We start from the raw sequence: 15,543 nt of genomic DNA on the forward strand, positions 1-15,543 counted from the left end.
GGATGAGTGAGGAAATGACCCGTTACAGGTTGTGCTTGTGAAGCTTTCTGAGAAGAGGCGCCTCCTCAGATTTGATGTAATGTTGTTTTGCGACAAATCTCATGATCATAGTGTGAATTATTGGAGTAACTTCCATTAAACTGTAGCCTAAATAAATCAGTCCAAAACTGATTTATTAAACAGATATATTTATTAAAATAATATTTCAGTCACCAAACATATTTATAAATTGAAAGATAATACAATTAAATTCATGCAATATATATATATATATATATATATATATATATATATATATATATATATATATATATATATATATATACTGTGTATATATATAACTAAACTAAACTAAAACATTTTTTTCTTTTTTTTTCTTCTCTTGATTTTTCCTCTTTTCAAAAATTTGTATTTAATATTTTTCTATAACATGTAAATTTGGGTGTACTAGTTTTTGGACCGATATCATAAGTTATTTTGTTAGATTAGCTCCAGATTAGGCTTCAGTACTGACTAATCTAATGAATAAGCAAAAATTTTAATTTTGCATAGCTTCCTAAAAATATGAATTCAAAAGATAGATTTGTGAGCTGTGCACTTATATATGCTGAGCACTGTAACTGTAAATAAAGCAGCACAACAAACGCTTAATGCAAACCACAAAACTGACATTTATTGACTTAAATCATTTATAATAAATTAATTTGTAATCTGTGCAAATTATACAACTTAATTTGTATAAGTACCCGAGGAAAAAAAATAATATTGTCATTTACATTACTGTAGTGTTTTCGTACCATAAAGTGAAGTGTATTACACTTTATTTACAACTCTTTGTTGATAAATCCTTCTGCAAAGTAATAACTATAGTTAAATGTATATAGTTAATAACTATATATTCTTTATATTACTAGTCTTTACTATAAATACATGAATACTTTACATGAATTTACTATAAATTCATTCATTCATTTCTTGTCAGCTTAGTCCCTTTATTTATCCGGGGTCGCCACAGCGGAATGAACCGCCAACTTATCCAGCACGTTTTTACGCAGCAGATGCCCTTCCAGCCGCAACCCATCTCTGGGAAACATACACACACACACACTACGGACAGTTTAGCCTACCCAATTCACCTGTACCACATGTCTTTGGACAGTGGGGGAAACTGGAGCACCCGGAGGAGACCCACGCGAACGCAGGGAGAACATGCAAACTCCACACAGAAACGTAAACTGAGGCGAGGTTCGAACACGCGACCTAGCAACCTACTTGCTGTAAGGCGACAGCATTACCTAATGCGCCACTGCATCGCACTGTGTTATCGCATAAATCACTGTGTTATTTTTATATTGGTTTGTAAAATTCTATTGTTTACATTATATAATTTATTTTGTTTATATTGTTTACATGATCTATCTCACAGCAAGAAGGTCGCTGGGTCGCTGGTTAAATTGTCCGTAGTGAATGAGTGTGTGTGGATGTTTCCCAGAGATGGGTTGGGAATGGGCATTCGCCGTGTAAAAACGTGCTTGATAAGTTGGCAGTTCATTCCGCTGTGGCGACCCTGGATTAATAAAGGGACTAAGCCGACAAGAATATTAATGAATGATTTATTTAAAATACTGCAAAAAACTTAGTCACCTGACACGACCACAATTTACCAAAAAAGTGTGAGATGCACTTTTTTATCCAGTTTTGAACGCACACAGCTACTTTTCTATTCTACCCAACTTTAAATTTTGAAATTTTCTTATTAGGTAATATTTTCTTATTAAAATTAGGTAATATTTTCTTATTTTCTTGGTTTTAAAAAGAAATATGTTTTAAAAATCTCTTTTTTTGCTTTCTATGACAAAGTAAATGGTTTGGGATTCTAGAATGTGTAACATCATATTTATCAAAAGACTGTTTCTGTGCATGTAACCCCACTGGTCCGAGCAGGGAGCGAGCCGGCAATACCGGCATGGGAGACAAATGCTCTGAGGAGGCTAAAGATTGCAGAACAACGTCTGTCGCTTGATTCAAGGAGTGAGGTTTACGCGATCACCAGCTGGCTTCCGTTACATGAGGGCAAATATAGATGACCAAAACATAATTTACTCATTTTACTTATACTCCTTTTATTACTTATAATGTCCAAGGCATTGATATTAATATTAATTGCCACTTTTGTGCCTTTCTTAGCTTTTTCTCGCATATTTGCTGGGTTAAAAATCTTAAATTATTTCATCTCCACCTGCTGGTGAAAGAGCAGCTGGCGAAAAGATGCAGAGAATACAAAATATTCATTAACTTTAAAAATATGATGTATAATACTCAAAAGGCAATTTTCAGTTCTTTTTAATTCAGTTCAAGTATTCGCTTCCATAAATTCAGTGGTTCAAATTCGACTGTTAAAATTCAACATTACATCCAGGAACTGCAGGAAAAGCAATAGATTGCATATTGAAGATGCCCAATTCCGATTTGTTGCCTATATCTGATTTTTTCCCCCTGTCTGTTTACACGTTCTTTTAATTGTGACCCATATCCGATTCATGTGTTTACACTTGCCATACAATTTACGACGTCACACATACATAAAGGCGAGTTCTAGCATCTTATTTCCACATATTAAGGAGGCCTGAAACCGACTTCTGAATATCCAAATGTATGATTTTTTTTTTGTGTGTTTACATAGAATAGATCCAATCTGTGCCACATTTGAACAAAAAAATCGGAATTGGGTCACATTTAACTGGCAGTGTACTGTAAATGGGCCTTAGTCTTTTTTTTTTTTAATTTCCTGACGTTAAAATAGATTTCAAATCCCTAAAATTTCAAGGCCGACCAAATTGTGACATGAGTGCGGTTTCCCCGCCCACTGAATTGATTGACAGCTGCGTATTAACACATCATCATAGTTATGCGTATAATCATATAAAAAAACAGGACTTGGGCAAAGCAAGCGGGATTAAAAGATCTGTTCTGCTCGCTGTGAACATCAATCATCATCAAATGTGATCAAGAATGACTTTTACAAGTTTAAAATGTTTTTAAAACAGTGCATGTTTGTAATGAAGTACAGCAATTTTACTGTCTTCATCACCACAGCCGCATAATGTTAGTACAATTATAAAAGAAGATGCAATTCCAACTTCAATTCCAGTTCATGGATGTTAAATCAGATTTATTTTGTACATTAACATAACGGATATCCATACAGCGGTGGATATTAACGTGTATTCTGTCACATTTTCTGTGCAAAAACAGTGCAAAGTTAAATGTGCACCGTGTGTGTGTGTGTGTGTGTGTTCACGCAAGCGCAAGAACTTTGTAATTGTGTGTGACTTATCATTCTCATCTACTCATTAACTCCACAATCAATACATCAAATAATCATTGGGAAAGCTCTTACTGTAGTATTTCTCATAAACGCTACGTGGGATCTGCTTCCTTCATGTCTGTCACTGTGCTGTTTATCTGACGCAGCTGGAGTTTAAGGCACACTCTGACACACACGTGGGAACGGTGGGCGAGGAGAACTAGCTCATTTGTATAAAAAGGCACAGGCGACAAAAACAGCTACATGTGTTCAAAGCAAACAAATCCAACATTCTGAAAGGTATAATACATAATCTGATGGGTGTTTTGTGCTGAAACTTTACAGACACATTCTGGAGACACAAAAGACTTATATTACATCTTGAAAAAGAGGCAAAATAGGTGCCTTTTAAGGTATGATGCATTGAACTGTATGCTTTTAACAAACTGAGTTTCTTGTTTTATTGCGTTGTTTGTGAATACACCTTACCTACTACAGTAATATTTGTGTCATTCCTTTAACACCTACAGACCTTTCACACAACTAAAATCTGACCTGTTTTAAACTTTATTACCTGCTGATGATGCTAAACCTCAGATAGCAGACCTTCGCTGAATTAACATCGAATCAAAAGTTAAAAGGTTGAAACGACAACGTTGTAAAGATGATTTTCACTGATAGAAACGGATACAAAAACACAACATTGATGAAGTTGAGATAATGAAACTAGATAATTAAGTGATTATACAGCACTGTGGCTCAGTGGTTCGCACTGTCGCCTCACAGCAAGAAGGTCGTAGGGTCAGTTGGCGTTTCTGTGTGGAGTTTGCATGTTCTCCCTGTGTTCGTGTAGGTTTCCTCCGGGTGCTCCGGTTTCCCCCATAGTCCAGAGACATGTGCTATAAGTGAATTGAATAAATTAAATTGCCCATAGTTTATGTTTGTTTGTAAATGTGAGAGTGTATGGGTGTTTCCCAGTACTGGGTTGCAGCTGGAAGGGCATGCGCTGTGTAAAACATATGCTGGATTAGTTGACTGTTCATTCTGCTGTGGCGCCCCCTGAAGAATAAAGGGACTAGGCCGAAGGAAAATTAATGAATGAATGAATGAATGAAGAGATTAACTGTGTTATTGAGAGTTTATAAACACCCGCTGTTAAAAAAAGCAGTATCAGTTTGGGCCTGAGGGCTCATGAGGGCTACAGGTGAGGGCTATCCATGTTGTTCCAGTACTAAAGGACCAACGTTTTGCCATTCAGCAAACTCTTACTAAACTTGCACATGGGGGATATGTTAACTCTACGTGGGCCCATCCAGGACTAGCAAAAGCATGTTTGCAGGGCAAATCTGGGCTGTCTGAAAATCTAATTGACAATGCTCAGAAAATAGAGTATTCATCAAATAGACTCCACATGTACAGATATAATGACAGGCCAAAATTAGAATGGTTGTTTGTCTTTCAGTACAAAAAAAAAAAAAAAAAAAAAGAATTTGTTTAAGATCTTACCTCACACTCTTGCCATTAATATCTGAATTGCCTCGCTGGTTCTTTGATTTGATTGACCGTCAGATATTTTGACCTGAGGGCTTGACTGATCAACAGCATTTCATTTTTTAACTCTTCATCATTTTAACTATTAATAGAGCAGCATTAATATTAATTATTGGGCAATATTTGCACCTAATCATATAACCAAACTTAATACGCAGTATCCTTTAAAACGCCTATATAGCCTTTAAGCCCAGTAACCTCAAGATTAGATATGGATACCATTCTTTCTGTATTTTCTACTATTTTTCTAAAACATTTCCAAGAGATCATCATCTAGCTAGCAGCACAGTCTGATTAAAAAAGTAACATTTATAATTACAATGAAACACATCTATAAAATTGACCCGTATTGCAGACTTATTTTGGGATCTGATGCCCTCTTGTGGTCATTTATTATTAGCGGGTTTCAGCTGAAAATGGGTGACCGCTGTTTTGAAATAGTTGCAGACAGCAGGCTATAAGTGCTATTTGCTTCTTTTTTTAAAATATGTATTACATAATGTTTGGTAATATTTAAAGGGACAGTTCACTCAAAATTTATTTAGACGTATCTTAGGCTACTTCTTCCATACTTGTTTGAATATCGTTTGAAGAAAGCTGGAAATCGGTAATCTGCTTCTATTGTGTTTGTTTTGTCCTACTGTGGATGTCAATGGTTAGCAGTTTCTAGCTTTCTTCAAATTATCTCCCTTAGTGTTCAACGGAAAAAAAAAACTAATAAAAGTTTGGAACCACTTGATGGTAACACTTTACAGTCTTTAAGTTAGCCTTACTTTCATTACAGTTTTTCTCAGTCGCTTTGGTGCGTTTCTCACAACACCAGTGCATTTTTAGTTAATGCATTTCTCAAAACAATTAGTACAAACTGCAAAACCTAGCTAATAACTTGCAAAAGTGTGTCACATGCTCAAAATGGATAGTTCATTCCTCAAAAGCAAGTATCTATGTCAATCAAAGTGTCAGTATCATCAAAATGAAAAGTCCTGACACCATTGTTTATGAACAAGATAGTCAAAAGCCTTTGTCATGTTTTCATTATGACAGTTTACTCTGGACATTTTTTTTCAATGCAAAAAAAGTCAGATTTTGGTGGCACTTTCTGAAAATGCTCAAGACAGCACTTTATACTATTTGCACAGCCATTTGAAAACTACAGTAAAGTTGGACATCACTGGATTTGGTGAGGTATCTGAGTACAAGACACTGAATATGTATGTTTCACATTTTTACTCTGCATTTGCTCTTTACAATTCTAATTTATTCACAGCATTGTGCAAAAGAATAAACACACCTTATTTACAATAAACAAACTCCCTTTGGGTTGAACTGTGCACAACTGTAAACAATACAACACACACAGGTCTGTAAATCATTCATCAAATTGTTCAATTTTAAAGATATTTTCAGGAAAATAAAGATAAAATTTTTTTTTTTAATAAAGTTTGCTTGACCGATTTTGACATCAAGTTCAACATTTTTGTATGTGATGACTCAAGTTATGAAATGAGGACTGTTAGTTTTATATGGAATGACTATTCAGCATTCACAAGTTTAGTTAATTTTGACTGACATGACATAAGCAGATGATAATCTTATAAATAGCAGAGAGTAGAATGAAAGCAATTGATGCATGTCCGAAAGCATTTGCAATTTGTTGAAAGGAATGAGAAACTGCTACTAGGATGTGCACAAATGACTAATTGTTTTGAGAAATGCATTAACTGTTGTGCAAATGTAAATAGTGTTGTGAGAAATGCACAAAAGCGTCTGAAAAAAACTGTAATAAACTTGAACATTACACCTTTATGTTTCTTTATTAATATTTAAACGTGTTTTAATTGCTAGTTAATCAAAATAACACTGAACACTGTACACCGGTCTTAATACAAATTTTAGTAGAACCCATTAGTAGAATTCCCATTAATAAGAAACAATGATTAGTTTATAGTTAGTTAATGTGATGAACACTCAACTCATCACATTAATGGTCAATGATCAAATAATGGTAATAAACATGAGATTTTCATTCATTATTTTATTTATTCTTGTCTGTCAATTTCCCATTTATTTTTATTTTAGTTCTAGTAATTGTAGCACTTGCTAATCCAGTTATCTTTAGATGTCAAAGCATACATTTATCCATCTAAAATGTATATTTTATTTAAAAATATATTATTATTATTATTATTTAAACTTTATATTTTATTTAAAGGGCACCTGTAATGAAAATCAACGTTTGTAAGCTGCTTGGACAGAACTGTGTGTAGGTATAGTGTGTCCACTGTAATATTGAAACACAGTAAGTCTCTTTTAAAATATTTCCTGACATTAAAATAGGATCCAAATCCCAGTTTTTATGAATACTTTCCGGGTCCACTGTATATTTTTAATGACATTACAATATTGATGCTTCAAAAGGAACCTTATGAAATTGAAAAAAGTCATATTAAGCTTTCATCAGAAGTTTTATCATTGGCTGAAATCAGTAAATGCATATAACCCATTATTTTTAGTGCTTATTTTGGGGACATTCAGTTAAACAAAAAGATTGTATGTCTGATGATCAGAGTGTGAATGAAACGCAAAACATTACACACACAACCATTCAATTAGTCGACAAACAGGACAAACAAATAAACATTTTCAAATGACCTTTAATTTGTTAAACTTCTACATAAAAACTGCCCAGTTGGACAGACATACAGTTTTGACTTGTACAATATGAATGATCTGATATCGGAAATAAAACTCAATCGATGTCTACTTATACTGGTTAGCATTTGCAAAAAGTCACAAGCCTTTCACACTCGATTTGGCAGTTTCATGTTCATGAGGTCTTCGTAAGGAAAGGGAATCCAGCAAGTTCAAAAGCACAATATACAGAAAAAACACAGACAACTCAGCTCTGCAGTAGTGTTTCTTCATGAATGGATATGACTATATTCGTCACGCTCAGAACCTATTATTGAAGAGCAGCCCAAATCTATCCCGAATGAGGTAAATACTTGTATTTAACATCAAAAATGAAACATCAGAATGATTTTGATGGGGTCCAACATTAACTCTACAGAATCGACCAGTAATAAATAAGTATTCTGCAATGTTTTACTCATTGTTTATATGACAATGCAATTATTAAGTTGTTTTTACTGATATTATATACGGGGGAAAATGTGAAAGAAGAAAAACATGAAAATAAAATGGTTTTGGTATCTTAAATATAAATTAAAGTCATTAATTGTGTTATATGTGTTATGAATCACATTAAATCAGCAATTTATTACTAAGCAAGTAACGTTTAATTTACCGCATGTTAATCTTGGACCCTTGATATCAATCATTCAGACTCCAAAAAGAATCTAAAACAGTGTAAACAATCGAAAAGAAGAACTTAGGGGGGATGTGTAGACACGAGACCATGCATATCATTTTCCCAAAAGAAATTAAACACTTAAGAAGATAAAGTAGAGAAGGAAAAACAAAACAGGCACAAACACAACTGTAAAAATAAAAAGCTTAAGTTCAACCATCAGAAGTGGAAGGCTTGAACTTTATAGCGAATCGGACCCCCTAAGACTGGCACACACACAGAGACAGGGCAAGCATGCATGCGTCGAAACACAGCACCAGCTGAGGACCACCATCAACATCTACTGGACTGCACCACTACAGCTACACCAGACACAGCCACAGAGAGAGAGAGAGAGAGAGATACTGTAGATAGAGAGAGAGAATATGTGTGCATGTAATGCATGTATTACTGTATGCTTCCCTACTGTCTACCACAGTAGCCTTTTTTCTGTGTGTGTGTGTGTGTGTTTTTATAGACCATTTCAATGTGTTCATGTCATTGGCCCATGGACAATTCCTGCTTGTTGTCAAACTATTTCATATCTGTAACGAGAGGTGAATCAATCATAAATGAATGATATAAAGGCTACCGTAACATTATTTATCAATACAGTATGTGGACCTTTTTGGACTCTCAGAAGCTGTGGAAATTTAAAATGTAAAACAGGAAATGCGTCAGGACCATTGCTATTGTTTACATCCCTCAAAATGGTCTATATGTTGAACACTGTTTTAAAATGTTCTCCTTTTATTTCTTACATTTGTTTATTTGAGTTTATTATTTGAATTATTATGATATTTTGTTTTTATTCTTTTATTTTGATATTTTATTGTAGTTTTATATTTGTTCTCCTGTTTCAAGCTTTGGCAATGTTGTATCACATACAGTCATGCCAATGAAGCAATTTTAAATTGAATTGAATTAATAGAGAGACGGTTGTGCATTGTATTTGGTTTTATTATATTTTAATAACATTGTTTCTCTTTCATGATCTTTTTATTGCTCAGATTAGTATTTTGTCTTATTAGTGTGTGTATTTATCACATATCAAATTGGGTTTGTCTGTATGCACAGTTGAAGTCAAAATCCTTAGCCCTCCCGTTAATTATTTTTATTTTCTTTTTTTTAAATATTTCCCAAATGATGTTTAACAGAGCAATTAATTTTTCACAGTATTTCCAATATTTTTTTTCTGTAGAAAGTCTAATTTGTTTTATTTCGGCTAGAATAAAAGCAGTTTTTAATTTTTTAAGAACCATTTAAGGTCAATATATTTAGGCAATATTTTTTCGATTGTCTACAGAACAAACCATCGTTATACAATGTCTTGCCTAATAACCCTAATTTTCCCTAATTACCCTAGTTAAGCCTTTAGATTGCACTTTAAGCTGAATACTAGTATCTTGACAAAAATCTGGTAAAATATACTGGAATGTACTGTCATTATGGCAAAGATGAAAGAAGCCAGTTATTAAAACTATTGTTTAGTGTGTAGGAAAAAAAATCTTTCCCTTAAAAAAATCAGGAGGGCTAATAATTCTGATTAAACTGTATATACAGTCAAGCCCGAAATGATTCATACCCCTGACAAATTCTGATTTGAAGTTTTTGTTCAAATGTAAATAAAAACAGACATAATTTTTTTCCCCACCTGATGTCTTATAGCATGTACATCCTGTTTTTTTTTAATTTGGGGTGGTGGGGGGGCGGGGGGGGGGGGGGGGGGGGGGGCTATGAATAATTTCGGGCTCGACTTTATGTATTATATAATCACATTACACTTTTATATTCATTGTTTATGTAATTTGCAATGCTCTTGCATGACTTGTCAAATATTGCCAAAGTATTGCAGATTACATAATTGATGAATCAAATCGTTATGTGATTATATAATACATTTACACATACAGAAAAGAAAACAAAACACACGATTAGAATTCTGATCAATACTGTACATACACAAATAAGAACGAAAAAAAGACTAATGTGAGTATTAAAATGATAATGAAAGAGAAACAGTGTTAGTTAAAATAGAAAGAAAGAAAGAAAGAAAGAAAGAAAGAAAGAAAGAAAGAAAGAAAGAAAGAAAGAAAGAAAGAAAGAAAGAAAGAAAGAAAGAAAGAAAGAAAGAAAGAAAGAAAGAAAGGAAATGAGAGCTGAAGCACTATTCAGGTTACTTGTCTCTGTGCCTATTAAGTTACAATTATTAATAGAGTGCAGCTGGGAATTGATGAACTGATTCATATGGAATCCAGTAGCATGATAATGCAGCAGTTGGTTCAAGGATTCTAATCTGATTAGTTGAGGAGATCTCCATTTTTCACTATACAGCTCTTGGTTTCTTTCCAGCCTGAAATGTAACTATTTTATGTCTTGTCAGTTAAGTGACTAATTAGTAATAAAATCATATTTCCTAAATTGTGCAAATGAAATCATTCAAATTAGCCACTAAAAAGTTAGGATGTCCTGTGAGATAGTGTTGTTTCTTCCTCTAATCTGAGTGGCTGAAAGAAATTCCAATAAAAGTGACTATGAAACAGTTGGGTCCAGTAGGTGTTTAATCTGATTGGTTGAGCAGCATTTCATTTTACACGCCTCTTAACTGATTGCCTGAGAGACATTACAATAACCAGGGATGCTAAATGAATTTGACTTCTAATCTTTTTTGTTGAGCAGCATGACCAAGGAACAGTTGGTTTTAGTTTGCTTTTATCTGATTGGCTGTGAAGCCATTATTATAATTATTATTTATTTTTGTCTGTTTTCCAATCTATGACTATGAAATTCTGAGAATCTGAGAGGCATTTCAATAAATGCTAACAATTTTTTTATGCTTCCAATATTTGACTATAGAACAGTTAGGTCCTGCAGGCCTCTAATCTGATTGGTCGAGCAACCTTACATTTTAATTCCATGGAACAGTTGGTTTCAGACACTCTCATTGGCTGAGAGCCATTTCGATAAACAGTGACTATTTTAGTTTTTGTCTGTGTTCCAATATATGGCCGTGGAACAGTTGAGTCCAGCAGGTCTGTAATCTGATTGGCCGAGCAACATTCCTTTTTATTACAATAGAACAGTTGGTTCCACACCTCTTATCTGATTGGCTGAGAGGCATTCCATTAAACAGTGACTTTTTTAGTTTTGTCTGTGTTCCAATATATGACTGTGGAACAGCTGAGTTCATCAGCCCTCTAATCTGATTGGTCAAGTAACATTTCATTTTATAACTGTGGTACATTTGATTCCAGGCCTCTTATCTGATTGGTTGAAAGACTTTTCTTTTTTTTTTTTTTGCATTTCTGACTGTGCATGCAACATTTCAGACCAGATTACACTGTAAATATTTTTTGAAAGTTGTGAATGCACATTTTAAACTATATTTCACATTTCCTTGTTCCATTTTTAAGTCGCATTTACTTTTAATGTGTTACTTATCATGTGCTAAAGTTAATTGTAAAATGTATTACCAATTTATTATGTTTATTACTTGCTTATTTAATTTGTAAAATTTACTACACATTTCCGAGTGAAACTTTTCACATTTCCAAATTTCAATGGTTTGTAAGTGGCCTTTTTTTCCAAGTCAGGACACAACTATTACTAACTTAAGTTTACAGTAATTTAGAAAGTTGGCCAAAAAAAAAAACAACAACCAAAAACTGATAATAAAGATCTATCACACATTGTAATGAGGCAATTTAGCTAAAATCTAAGCAAACAATAATTACCTACACAGTTAATTAGTTATTAGTTAGTAAAATTTACAAAGAAATGCCATTTTTAGAGTGGAAAGTCTTTATGTACTATTGCATTGTAAACATACTCCCCCAATCTTTCATGGACAAATTATAAAATTATTATTTTTACATCGCAAGCTACAGCCAAAAAAAAAAAAAAATTAAAAATTAAACAAATTGTTCTACTATTGTTTTGCAGGAGTTTGCTTCTGCAGAGCTCAGATGTACAGAAACAGGCCAAGAAAAAAGACAAAGAGGAGGAGAAGAAGCAAGAGTTTGAGAAGAGAAGGTGAGAAGAAAGAGAGACAGAAGGAGCAGCTGTGGCTTGTGTGCACACATCGCACGAAGAAAAGTGTGAATGAGTGAGTGAGTGACTGAGTGAGTGAGTGAGTGAGTGTGGTGACACTTCTTTCTTCTCTGGGAAAGAGGAAAGAGTAAGAGAACTAGAAGAGATGCTTACCGCTTCACCTGCCGTACACAACTACTCATCTACAACAGCACCTCACACAAAATGTAGGGGATGATTATGCATTCATCAAAACCTTGAATGTTGTAAGAATTAGATTTGCATTTCCTGATGGAAATATCAGTGCTTGCAAGGCAGCAAAAGAGGTTAATGATGGCTTGAATAGGATCGAGCTTTAAAACATACACACACACGCACGCACGCACACACACAGATCGATAGTAATTTGAAATGTATAAAAAAGAAGCAATTCAGTATGCAAATATTACAATGACTTTCCAAATTTGATGAGGTTAGTTTAATAAAAAACATTCTATAGTAGACATGAAAGTTTGGGTTCAGTATCAAAAGCCGCATGAATTGATTCAGTTTTGATCAATTAAAGAATGATTGCTAATTAAAAGTATTTATTTCATTCCAAAATAAATTCTTATTGACCCCAAATCGTTTGATATGTCCAAAATACACCATCACAAGAAATAATACTGCATTTACCGAGTCATATTCATGCTCTGTGATCAGTATCAACTATTACTAACTTCATTCAGCTAACTATTTAACTAAACTTTTAGCAAAGTAGCACATGCTATTACTTTGCAACTGTTTGTGTAATTGAGTTATTTTATTTAGTTTTTTTTTTCATTTAGTTTTCACAAAATCAGTGCAATGAGAATTAAGCCTTTGTTTGGGTAATTTTGTACACAAACAAACAAAATGGGTGTAAAAACCATTTTCACTCTTGAACTGCTTGTAAAATTAGAAAGGAAAGTCAAGTAACATTTAGATAAGTGTGAAATTTTGAAGTAGCACAGCCAAAGCAGTTCATACAGACAAGATATTTTAAAAGGTCTTTAAACTTTATCTTATATTTCTTACATTTAAAATTGGGTTAATTGTATAGTATAATAAGCATTTACTCTCTAGTTTACTCACCATAAGGCCATTCAAGCATTTAGGTGATTTTTTTTTTCCTCAGTATAATGTTAAAGAAAAATGTTGGCTGAAGATGTGGTGCTCTTATTGGCTTATTGGCACTTTGAGAGTAAAAATAATTCAATAAATACTGGAAAAACTACATTAATTCTTCTTTCTTCCCTTCTGACACATTAGGGTCTTATGCTATAAATAGGTTTTAGTTTCTCTCACAAAATGGCGATTTAAAGGGCTAGTTCACCCAATTGTTTTTGTTGTCACAAACCTGTTTGAGATTCTTTTTTTGTGGTGAACTCAAAAGCAAACTACATTGAATGTCAATAGTTACAGCTTTCTAACATTTTTCAAAATATCTTCTTTTGATTTCAACAGAAATAAAAACTCATTGTTTGGGACCACTTGAGGTTGAGTAAATGGTAAGTAAAAATTCAGCTTTTTAGTAAGTTTTTTTTTCTTCTGTTGAACTCAAAAGAAGTTGGAAAAGTGTTGAAAAACTGTAACCATCGACTTCCATAGTATTTGTTTGCTGGTTACAGCTTTCTAGCACTTTTTTAAAAATATCTTCTTTTTTTTTCAACAGAAAAAATAAACTCATGGTTTGGACGCTTGAAGAAGAGTAAATGGTGAGTAAATTTTCATTTTTGAGTGAACTATCCCTTTAAATGCATTTCACACAGATATTAACTTTGATTTGCCTGTATCTTTATATAAATAGATAAATACAAGAACAACTAAATGAATCCCTCATGTTTCCCTTCTGACCATTCATTAAGGTCTTATGTTCTAAATAATTTTAGGTTTCTTTCACAAAATTACAATTTAAAGGGATAGTTCACTCAAAAATGGAAAATTCTGCTTTTTTTGTCGCAATCCTTTTGGAGTTTTTTTTCCTGTTGAACACAAAAAAAGTTTGTTTGAAAAATGTTGAAATCCGGTAATCATTGCCTCTTACTGTATTTGTTTTTCCCACATTGGAAGTCCATGGTTATAGCTTTCTAACATTTTTCAAAATATTTTCTTTTGTGTTTAACACAAAAAAGCAACTCATGATTTGGCAAAACTGGCGGGAGAGTAAATAGTGAGTACATTTTCTGGGTGAACTACCCCCTTAACTGCATTAGACAAAGTCATTAATGTTGGCACGCCTGTATGTTTACATACATTAATTAATTAATACAAGAACAACTAAATGAATCCCTCCTGGTTCCCTTTCATTAAGGTCTTATGTTAAAAATTATTTTAAGTTTCCCTCACAAAATGTCCATTTAAAAGAGTAGTTCACCCACAAATGAAAGTTCTGCTTTTTAGTGAGTTTCTTTTTTTCTGTTTAACTCAAAGGAAGTTGGAAAAATGTTGAAAACCGTTAACCGTTGACTTCTAGAGTATTTGTTTTATAACCATGGAAGTCATCTATTAATTTTGATATGCCTATTTTTTTTACTCTCAAAAAAGCACCACAAAAATGCTCTTTAATAATCTACTAAAGAAAAACATCATTAAAATGAACTTTTACTAGGTTAAATAAATAAACAATCTCATTCAATAGAGACCCTATTGAAATTAAACTGCGCCAAAAAAGAGAACAAAGCAGGACTTCAACACAGCGCCGCCTTGCAAACACTGTAACAACTGAAAAAAAACAACATTAGCCTATAATGTATAAAACAACTCCCATTTATCCCCCACATTTTTCACATAACTGAACAGTCTGCACTGACAAATATTCATTAGTTCTAATGTCTTGATGAGAAAAAACAAAACAAACCAAATAAAAACTCCTCTTGGCTCTGAAGCAAGCCAGGCAATAACATGTAGACGGCACTTACTCTGTGCCTCAAACCTAAAGGCTCGGCTCTGACGGCAAGCAGCTACGGCACACGGCTAAATATGCTAGGTCCATACGACAAGCAAGCTTTTTGCAAATAATCAGCACGCTAGGCATGAAAAAGAGCGCTTTTTTCGCGTTTCCTACGGCAGACGAGAGGGCGTTGTGTTAAAAATGGATTATCCTTTCAGTTAGTCCCGTCTCTCTGACTACAGTTAGGACGTTTCACGCAAGGACGCTTGCCCTGCCACTCCTGTGCCAGCCAAACACTTTTAGGGATCTGCAAAAGAAAGGAACAGAAAGAAAAAGCAAAAAAAAAAAAAAGAAACAAATAAAACAAAACAAAAAACATCACACAAGACATGTTAG

At 33.6% G+C, this 15,543-nt stretch overlaps 1 protein-coding gene and 1 long non-coding RNA gene across 15 annotated transcripts in view; one reads left to right on the plus strand and one right to left on the minus strand.

Annotated features, from left to right (window-relative positions):
* Positions 1-14,024, plus strand: part of LOC147835520 (uncharacterized) — a 26,974-nt gene extending 12,950 nt beyond the window's left edge. For all 3 annotated transcript variants that reach the window (XR_015497692.1, XR_015497691.1, XR_015497693.1), the window contains exons 3-5: positions 12,150-12,239; positions 13,722-13,765; positions 13,930-14,024. This is a non-coding gene — a long non-coding RNA (uncharacterized LOC147835520). The remainder of the gene's footprint in view (positions 1-12,149; positions 12,240-13,721; positions 13,766-13,929) is intronic.
* Positions 11,488-15,543, minus strand: part of fnbp1a (formin binding protein 1a) — a 64,649-nt gene continuing 60,593 nt past the window's right edge. For 4 of the 12 annotated variants that reach the window (XR_015497163.1, XM_087263476.1, XM_087263472.1 and 1 more), the window contains one exon: positions 11,488-15,454. Coding sequence is in view for 3 of the 12 variants with exons in the window: in XM_087263476.1 (XP_087119602.1) it covers positions 15,447-15,454 (8 nt within the window). In the remaining 9 variants the exon portion in view is untranslated. The remainder of the gene's footprint in view (positions 15,455-15,543) is intronic. The other 8 variants (XR_015497161.1, XR_015497164.1, XR_015497162.1 and 5 more) reach the window with 5 other exon arrangements.

The sequence above is a fragment of the Danio rerio genome, chromosome 8 (genome assembly GCF_052040795.2).
Source record: "Danio rerio strain M-AB ecotype USA chromosome 8, GRCz13ab, whole genome shotgun sequence".
Classification (NCBI taxonomy): domain Eukaryota; kingdom Metazoa; phylum Chordata; class Actinopteri; order Cypriniformes; family Danionidae; genus Danio; species Danio rerio.